Raw genomic sequence first — 10411 nt, 5'->3', positions numbered from 1 at the left:
AAGCGATGAATGAAGGTTAAAAGCAATTTAAATTATGACTTTGTATAAATACTAGATATTAACAGAACATCTACTGCGCAAAATGGGCAGAGTTTACTTGTTTGAGAAGGAGTGGCTTATTTAAGTCTAAGATTTATTTAATCTGTTTGTTCCCAGGCAAAATTGGATGTGATGCAATTCCAAATTTCACCACATGATGGTGCCAAATTTTGACTTCATAGGACATATTCAACACTTAACTATTATGTTCAAGGTAATCAGATTTGTTTATTATTCTAATGGCCTTTTCAAAACTATTCTGGATTACTACTTTGGATCTATTCTACATTACTTGGCAACAACATACTCTGTAACAGATTAGGCAGTATAATCACATATGTTAACTTGAGAGTGCCCACACTCAATCTACTTATCGTGATGTGTTAAATCAATTACTGTTAGACATTATTATTCTGATAATCTACCAAATCTTTGAATTGAAGAATTTGTGATTTAATTAATAGCTTGTTGTTATGTTCAGGGTAATCAGACTTGTATATAATTCTAATGGCCTTCTTTTGAAAACTATTCTGAATTACAACTTTGGATCTTATATTACTTTGCAACAATATACTCGGTGACAGATTAGGCAGTATAATCACATATGTTAACTTCAGTGCCCACACTGTATTTATTTATGGTTATTTGTTAAATCAAGTACTGTTAGACATGAAATAGGAAGTGTTTAACATAAATGTTATGGCTACTCACCGTTGTAGCTCGCTCCTGGTCAATGATACGAGCCTCTTCTTGCAGTGGAAAACTTGCAGCCAACAAACACCGTGGAACCTAAAGGAATGAAATTAAACATTAACATTTCGCCTGGACCAATATTCACACGTACAACGCAACGCGGCTACACTTCTGCTAGCGCCTCAGCTACACGTTGCTATTACAAACGTAAATCTCTTTAAACACAATGAGTGTTACTTACCGTGTACGCTGTAGACGGTCCAGTTGCAAGCAGAAAATAAAGATATTTCTGTTGATATTCGTCGTTGCTCAGTGGCTCACGGCCATCGCGCCAACAGATTTGAATTTTGGTGGAAGTTCAGCCAATTACGTCATATCCGCGGCACATGACTGCGACGTAATACCCGCTTATCTGAAACGGCAGTTAAAAGTAGAGTTACATCAAGTTTTCTTTTTTAATCAACGCAATCATTTACAACCGTTGACCAGAAAGAATCGTCGAAATTCGACGTTCCCCCCAAACGCCACACTCACTCCCTTTTCAGGGCAACAAAAGTACTTCTTTTTAAAAACGATTAGTTGTACTTACCGTGTACGCTCTGGACGGTCCAGTTGCAAGCAGAAAATAAAAATATTTCTCTTGTTAGTCGTATGTTACCATCCGCTGTGTCTTTGTCAACATCGCCATTTTCCTACTTCCTGTTGCGAGCCACGCCCACGGATTTAAATTTTGGCGGAAGTTCCGCCCATTGGCGTAGTTTTCGCGTATAGCAAATCCGATTGGTTGGGAAGGGGGCGCGGTTATGCAGCCGAGGGGTCCTGTGATCGGTGGGATGTAAAGTAGGCGTCGACGTCACGTCCGCGTCACGTGACCACGACGTGGCAGACGTCATATAGCAACCGCTGTTTTGTTTAGTAGACTTACAGTTGTTATGCATTGACATAATGGCGCACACTCCAAATAGATTTAAATAAATTAAATAATTCTTCTGCCCACTCCCTTTTAAACAAGTTAACTCTCCCCGCGGATTTGAATTCCGGCGGAAGTTCTTACAGTTGTTATGCGTTGACATAATGGCGCACTGGTTAGCATGTCCACCTCTTAAGCATGATGTTGCGGGTTCGACGCCTGATCAATGTTAGCATGGAGTGAGCTGAAGTGCATGGCGCTGAAGATTTGAATCTTTGAAATGCGCTGAGGTCTGACGTATCAGGCAGAATGGTTTGCCATCACGTTCAACAAAAAATAGAAACTTTCCCACTCTGATAAAAACGTCCTGTGTTCATCTACATATTTTCGTTTTGCTGTGCATCTTTTCCCTGCCATTTCGAGAGCCCAATTGACACTAATAGTTTACTGGAATGTGTTTGCCCATCCTACTTTGTGGAATTTCACCACATGCGCTTTTGACGAAAATACTAAATTGAACTCAAGTGAAGCCAACACGCACAACCCCCCCCCCCCCCACACACACACACACACACACACACACACACCTACACACACACACACAAATGTTGATATGAACATAAAAGAGCCGCATGCGGTTCGGGAGTTGCGGCTTGGCCAAACCTGTACTATACAACTTTATTTGTGTAAAATTTTCACAACAGCTGTCACACAAACAAAGCGGGAAAAACCGAAGACGTGCGTGTTCCGCCCACGCTGGATTTATTTGCACCTTTGAAAAGACACCGTATTGCCGCAGATGTGGCAAAGAGTACTTTTGGGCATCTGAGACGGAAGGATGTCCAAAGCATCACGTCACCTGCTCTGGTAGGAATGGTGGTGGGACGTTGAGGTCAACCGCTTTGGGGTTGGCTGAATCTTTGGTCGCAGGATGCCACACACTTGAAGACAGAAGCAGAAAAGCAGAGCTAAATGCAAAATGTACTCACCGGTGACTCCAATTTTTTCCCCCCCTGAAGAAATGGATGGACGGGTGGCCCCGGCTGGCCGGTGGGACTCTTGTTATTCTGACCCTTTTTAGTGCGCGTTTGGGGCAACAACCGTTTTTTGTGGCGCTCTCTTCTGGTTCAAGAGTGCCCTGCATGTGAATTTGCCTTTCCTGCCTTCTGATTGGATGAGCGCCGGTGTGACGCGGTGCCTCTGTCACCGTGGCGGGGGGTATACGTCGGCATCGGAGCGTCTGCCAACGTCTGAGACCGGCTGGCAGTGTATCGGAGGTGTCGAGTGCGGTGCCGCTGGAGCTCACTCACCAGCTGGTGTTAGGGCCACAGAATGAAGGCCAAGGAGAAGACTAGAAAGAGAAACAGAAACTTCTCCTCCAATTGTTTGATTTGTCTCTTCTGAGCTTCGATGAATTCTTTCAGCTCTTTGTTCCTCTAGGACGGACAAATGGAAAGTAGCCTTCAAAAGCCAGTAAGCGTGCAAGTAAGTGCCGGGCTGGCTTTGGGCCCTTACCTGTTGCGCGCTGTGCAGCAGATCCATTCTCTCTTGGAGGATGCAAGCGTCGCGCTCCCTCAACTCCCACATCAGGGCTCGCTTCCATTGGTCCACGGCGCTCCTAAGCTCTTGTCTCTGATCCGCCGTCAGCACGTCATTCACGCCAGCGTGGCTGGCTTTTTCGCCGTCCGTGGCGGGGCAGTCCCGCTGCGGTAGCGCCTCGTACAACATGGCCTCCAGCTCCATGATCCTCTGGGCCGCAATCCTCGTCCATCAGTGGTCCGGCGGGAGATTTGAGGGTGGCTTACCTTATGAGCCTGGTCCATGGAACGCTTCCTGAAGTCCAACTCTTCATCCAGGTAGCCCTTCTGGTTGCAGAACATATCCTAGCACAGCTCAAGGTCAGAATTGTTGGGGCACATTGCCCCGAGTTCCCCTTGGCTGATGTCGCGTGTCTGTCTACCTTCTCACTTTCAATGTCCAACATCTTCTGTTGAAGTGCTGACTTGGTCACTTTGATGTATTCTAACCACTGAGGAAAGGCTGCTGTCACATAAGCAGAATGCGAGAGCGTGCGTGGACGTGCGCGTTACCTTCTCGGCTAGGGTGGGAAGGGTCCTGGCGTGAATCACGACCACCTGCTCCTCGTTGGTGAGATTCTGCAAGAGCCCAAAGGCACAGCGTCAACAAGGTTCTTTCAGTGCAAAGCCTTCCAAAAGTCACATTTGAGCCGCCGAGTCTCGTGGAGTGCGAACATAAGGAGTTCGACATACACTTACGGCGTTATCGCCCAGGATGTCCAGCTTCTTCATCAGATCACTGATGACGATGTCCTGGGGAAAGGCGCAAGGAGCAATGTAAGGTGTTCTGGGACCTCAGGTTAAGGTTAGGGTTGCGAGGGACGCCTTACGTACGCTCACGCCGTCGGCCTCGCAGTAGATCTGCAAAGGGCTGAGGCCGTCTGGGAAACTGACTTGCAGAAACTTCAAGACGGGGGAGCGCCACTCCCTCTCCTGAAAGGCAGAGGCATGCATCCGTCCGTCCGTCCGTCCGTCCGTCCGTCACATCTCTGGCCTCAACACGCTTGTGCGAGTCTTCCCACCTCCAGCTCCAGGATGCGGAACTCAAGCAGTTCGTTTTGGTCTCGGATATCCTGGATGTGCTCTTTCAGACGCGCTTCTTCCGCCTCCATCCGCCTGACCTGAAAAGACAGTCAGACCTCATCTGCGGGGCTTCCGGACGGGTGTGACGCCAAGCGACTCCGCCCAGCGCCTTTCTTTCCGTCACCTTTTCGGCCAACTGCTGATTGCTCTGACGCAGCAGCTGCTTCTCCTCCACCCACTTGACATTCTAGAAGAGACAAACGCGTGGACAGCTTTGGAATGTTGTGTCATTTTCATCCACAAATTCTTTGGTTGACTGGAAAATGACATTTGCTTTTCTCCGCATTTTCCCAGCCACGTTCAGGGGGGGGGGGGGTTGGTCCAGTAATGCCAGACGAATGAGTGACTGAAGAATGTAGCTATTTTGTCTGAGAAAAAGGTGTGCTCATTGATAAGCTTACCTGTCCTTGTTGCTTCAGCGCTGACTCCAGATCTGCTACTCTGCTTTGATAGTGACCCATTTCTACTGTCATGTAACATGGGGGGAAGAGATGGTGCAAATGGTAAAATATGGATTGTTCACAGGAATAAATTGGCAGAGCTGAAATTCCAAATTTGTCCAAAAGATGGCGCCAGACCAAAACATGAGACCAAAAAAGGGGCCAAAATAAGCTAAGCAAGTTAAAATAGAAATAAAACAGGATTGTGAGTCACGCATGGACGCACAAATGTGATTTTTACTTTTTGATTTCTTTGCTTGGCTAAAAATGTATTCTGTAACAGCTTAAAGCAATATTGTTAGTCAATTCGATCAAGGGACCCGTCACTATGAGAATAGTGGCGTGACATAAATTGTTTGGAGAAGCACAAATGTGATTTTTACTTCTTGATTTCTTTGCTTGGCTAAAAATTGATTCCCTCTTTCATGAACTGTGTTTTGCAATCGAATTGTTCTGGGATTGAATGATTTTATTAACACGGGTATCAGTGGGTGAAATTGTTCGGTTTCTGGAGTGATTAAGATTTGTAATTCTATTTCATGTTTCTTCAATAAATGTGTTGTGTATATTCATCTACTTTGTTGTGCGCTGATTTGTACTGAATGTACAATCGATGGTTCGGGGTTGATTTGACAATTTGATTAATGTGCGGGGGGTTATTATGGTATAACATAGGACCGTAATAAATAAAAGTAACATCAGACAATTTTAGAGAATTGAATAACTTTCGTAGTTATTTGAGACACGAGTGAATTTCAATCCGTTTGAAAGTTTGCTTCGTCTGAATAAATTAACGGAAGTGTTTGAATCGGATTATCGGTTTGGTGTAGAACTGAAAGTAATTTAATTATTTGAAGGGCGCAGGCCCGTTTCCCCTTTTGACGGGCCGCGTAAAAAGTAACTCCGAACATGTTAGAGAATTAAATAACTTTCGTAGATATTTAAGGGAAGAGTGAATTTCGTCAAAAGTGAATTCGTTTGAAAATTTACTTCCTCTAAATAAAATAACGACGATGGTTAAAATAGATCATTTGAGTTGGTGAAGGATAAAAGTATTTCGATTGTCCGTCGGGCGCGGCCCAGTTCTTAATTTTGTCGGGCCGCGTCAAAAGTTAAACAGGACACGATCGAAAAATAGACTTGCCTTCCAAATTAATTACTGGGCAAATCTAAATAGAGTAAGACATTTTTATTCGTTTTAAGAAAGTTGTTATTCTTTTTAAAGCAATCAAGTGGGGTGAAGCACGCCGACAGTTAAGTGCTAGATCTACATATAAGAAGTTTGAATTAATAACGTAAAGTGCATTAATTTTCTCCTTAAATGCTATTATTGTCACACTTTTATTAATTCGATTCTCTTTCGAATAAACAAGTTGGTCGGCTCGCTGCTTGAGCGACCAAGTAGAACGGACCCATATCAACATTTACTTCGGCAAAACTAGTGCTAGGGTGCGCTATACAAACGAATCCCTGAGGTCTTAACAAAGACATCTAAAAATATCCGTAACATAATAAGAACTTCAAACATTAGCGGGGAGCCATCAATACGATGCGGTCACTTCGAAGTCTTGCCTCGAATTGAGTTACTCGGCTCGAGCTTAGGGTGACTTGAGAGGGATTGGCGTCGTACAGAAATTAGATTGATTCCGGTGGAGTTAATTTAACTCGGGTGGTTAGATTACGGACGAATCTCCGAACCCGGCTAAGACAAACCCGTTACCGGGAAGCCGGGGGCACCTTATTGAAAGAGGTGCGTTTGACACTATCATCAGCTTTTCTCTGGTCTGAAAGGAGGAGGAGGGAGGCTCCTCCTCCTCCTTTCAGACCAGAGAACACCCGAGGCTGGGTGAGAACGGGGAGGCTGCGACCCGGCCGGGGGTTGCGGGAAGGGGCGCCACCTTGATCTCCTTCTCGGCGTCGTAGTCCCCTCCGCTGGTCTGGGCTAGCAGAGCGTAGGCTCGTTGCAGCGCTTGATATTCTTGCGTCAGCTGGCGGTAGCGAAGCTCCGCCTCCTCATGCACACACCAATGCAACACAGCACTAGTACCAGAATCAGTCAGACCGGCGACAAAGCACCCGCGACGCAAAGACGAGTCCGATTCCAGGCTGAAGAGGAATGTTTGGCGCCAATACGCTGGCAGAAATGGCGGGCTACCTCTTCGGGTTCCGTGTCGGGGGTTCTGTCGGTGTGAAAAGACAAGGACGATCCGTCCGAGTCCACCAACACGTCTTCGTCGTAGCCGTAAAATGTTTCGATGACCTGCGGGCGCGGAAGCAAACATCTCTCTGAACAAACTGAAGCGACACCTCACGATGAATCGACGAGAGGAACGATAGCGTGAAAAAGGCCATTTCATCTTGCGCAACACCAAGCAGCCGCAAACAAACAGACTCACCTTGCAGGACCTCACGCTTTGTTCCTCCTCAGAGATTCTCGACGTCGGTATCGTAGCAGCAAATCTCTCTCCTGTCGACACAAATAATCCGCCTTTGAGATTCTTTGGATGCAAAGGGAACGAACGGCTCCGGCGCAGAAACAAACGCGACTCACGATGACATTTCTGACATGAGCTCCTGTCTCCAGAGCCTGAAAAACCCGTCACCGGCGATGATTGGAGGGACGCTCGTCTTTTCCAAAAGTGACAACTACAGGGTGTGTCAGGGTTTTCCAGATTATCTTTATCGTATGATTATGTTGCTTTGACTTTGACTGCAACCTGTAATAAATAATATTATTTATCCCTTATTTATCCCTATCGCTTATCCCTTCCTACACAAAGTCGTAAAACATCCCTTGCTATGTTTTGACTAGAGGTCAAGGGCTTTCTCTATTCAATCCACTCTTACACCCACCCTGTTTCTCTTAATAAAAATGCTCGTGCAGGAGCCGAGAGTCAGACTTCATTCGTACAACGGATGGACTCTCCACCTGCAGGTGTCCAAAAGAACTTACTTGTCTCCCGTGTGGTTCTTGCAAAATAAGTTGGAGCGAGCGCAACTCTAACAGGGTGCATTTTGCCACTAGCTGCCTACGGACAATGACGTCGCGCTCGCGGCTCATGGTTGACGGGCTGAGCAGCCGGGCGAGTCCGTCGTTTTCAGCGCACAGCGAGTGGCAAAGGCGCTGACAAAACGGGAGCTTTGAGCTGCTGAAAACGGCAAAACAAGTCTAAAGCGTGTTCAAACGCGTGCGCACAATGCTCCTGCTTGAAAGGTCGGAATTTAAGGGGCCAATTTTTTGGATGGCGGCCGCCGGCCAAGCTTTGGACGGAAAAGGTTTCCTGGCGACAGCGAGCGAGCGCGGCGCTGCCGTACGTGCACTGAGTCGCCTGCCTGAAGACCTTGGACAAGTCGTCGATGATGTGCCGCTGCTCCACAACTTGAAGGAACTCCATTTCACCGTCCTGCTGGCCGCAACCGCGCTCCAGGTCATTGAGCGAACTAGGCCTTCTCTGTGGAACACAAATGCAGTGGACTCTGTTGGCACGCCGCCGTTGTCCGCGTCGACTTACCAAGCTTGCCATCTCCTCGTTCTCCTGGGTGACAAAGCGCACTTTGTTTTCAAGGCGACACAGCACCAGCGAGAGTTCTTCATTCTTCCTGCTCAGGCGTTTGTTTTTGTACAGGAGTGGCAGAAACTGGCTTTCTGTTTCTCTCAGTCGCTTAAGCTGCAAGCATGAAGTGCGGGATGCGAAAGACGCACAACACGCGGGCCAGAACGTATCCATTCCTTTTGCATCGGTTTGAACGGAATCGTGGCTTTGGCTCCCAATAAAAGACATCTACCAGGCAACCGACTCGCCGCGCCGCTCAACTAATAAGTAAGCGCAATGGGTGCCTCGCTGGATGGCGCGCATCAAACGTAGCGCAAACCTTCAAGCGTGCCGTCAATAAATTACCAGTTCATTGCGCTCTTCAGAAAGCAGGGCGTTTCGATCCTCCAGTTTCCTGATGACTGCGCTGAGCTCAGCGATTTTCAGATGAAACCTTCGCGTGTCCCGATCCTCCTGAGACTGAAAACGCCCCGCAACACACACACACAACCACTCGTTCAAAGTTGTTTTTGTGCTACCTTCCTCCAGCAACGAACTAAGTCATGCGTACTGCAAGTGTGTGATGAGGTGGCTTACGCTATGAAGAGGATTGCTAGTAGCGCCGTTGACCCCACTTCCAGGGTAGTTTAGGCCCGCCCTTTGGGAATCCCTCAGGGCAGCGATCTGCTGCTCGGCAGCCTGAGTCTGCAGCTGAAGGCGGTGGACGTGGCCGGCCCCAGGGATTTATCCAAAACACTAATCGCTCTGTCTTTCAGCTTGATCTCATCCATCTGGATGTACAAACGGGGAGCGCTCAGGCAGGCGGGCAAACTCATTTGCCAGAATTGTGACAAAAACAAAGAGAGCAACCGGCCAATTTTTATCTTGAATCGACTAGAACACCATTGCTGTGACAAAAGCGAAGCGAGCAACCGGACGTTTTCTTCTTGTGAAATAGAATAGAATAGAATGCCTTAGGTGTCATTGCACTGCAGGTATACAACGAAATTGGGAACATAGCCACGCACCGCGCATCTGATCAGTCCTACCAGTCGGCGGATCTCCCTCTCGCAGTCCCTCTTGGTTCGGCTCAGCTCCTCCCGATGCTGGTGATGAGCCGATCGGAGCTCGGCCGCTCGGGACTGCCAGGCCTGCTGGGCCGCTGCCAGGGCTTCTTCCGCGCTCCTGGTGGAGGCGACACCGCTCGGTCTCCCGACACCGCCGCGTCTCCTCCACTTCCGCCAGCAAAGCGCCCCCGCTCCTCACCTGAGCAGACATTGCGCCACATCGGGCCGTTGAGACCGCAACGGAGCGCCGCGACGCTTACTGGGGACAAGCTACACAATACGGTAGCGGCCGCATCGGAGCCCGACGTGGCGTGCGGATAGTCAGACACGGATTGAGCGGATCACCTTGTCCATGGAGCCGTCCCTCAGGCTGAGGACCAAGGCATTCAGTCGCTGGATCTCTCCATCTTTGATTTTGATCACTCTCATCAGCTCCATTTCATGCTGCCGCAGTAATGTCTCCCTGGTAACGGCTAACTCTTTCTGCTTCTCCTCATGGAGTTTGCTTTTGAGTTCCGTCATGGCGGCGGTGGCACGGTGGTGCTCCGCCCGCAGGTCCTGACTTCTCTCTCTCTCCAGACAGCTGACCTGACATGACTTAGACTTAGACAAACTTGCAGTGCTAATTATGCAATAGTGCAAGTAGGCAAAACAGTATTCAAGAGTGTGCAGAGGAATGCTAAACCATGTATTAAACTTCTATTTAAAGGGTTTACACACGTTCAGTAAAGTTGGTAGTGCGAGATAGTGCAAGATAGAGGTCCGTAGTGTCATAAAGTACAGTTCTGTGAATGTGTGATGCAGAGTTCAGTTTAGAGCTCAACAGTTCTAGTGTTCAACAGTCTGATGACAGCAGGGAAAAAGCTGTTGCAGAACCTGGTGGACCTGCAGCGGATTGTGCGAAACCTCTTCCCAGAGGGCAGCAGGGAGAACAGTCCATGGTGGGGGTGTGATGGGTCATTGATGATGTTACGGGGACGGGACATGCAGCGCTGAGATGAAATGTCCTGAATGGAGGGAAGAGGAGCCCCTATGAACCTCTCTGCTGTCCTCACCACTCTCCTCACGT

General features: G+C 48.0%; 1 protein-coding gene across 1 annotated transcript; it reads right to left on the bottom strand.

Annotated features, from left to right (window-relative positions):
* Positions 1 to 769: 769 nt before the first annotated feature.
* LOC125976073 (janus kinase and microtubule-interacting protein 3-like) lies at positions 770 to 4336 on the bottom strand. Its single transcript, XM_068649860.1, has 5 exons — positions 4242 to 4336; positions 4054 to 4152; positions 3919 to 3972; positions 3742 to 3798; positions 770 to 802 (listed from the first exon to the last, which is right to left on the bottom strand). The coding sequence occupies exons 1-5, from the start codon at positions 4329 to 4331 to the stop codon at positions 770 to 772; spliced, it is 333 nt and encodes a 110-aa protein (XP_068505961.1). The 5' UTR covers positions 4332 to 4336.
* Positions 4337 to 10411: the final 6075 nt, after the last annotated feature.

The sequence above is a fragment of the Syngnathus scovelli genome, unplaced genomic scaffold (assembly GCF_024217435.2).
Source record: "Syngnathus scovelli strain Florida unplaced genomic scaffold, RoL_Ssco_1.2 HiC_scaffold_99, whole genome shotgun sequence".
In the NCBI taxonomy this organism is placed as follows: Eukaryota; Metazoa; Chordata; class Actinopteri; order Syngnathiformes; family Syngnathidae; genus Syngnathus; species Syngnathus scovelli.
This window is presented reverse-complemented; position numbering and strand designations above follow the sequence as displayed.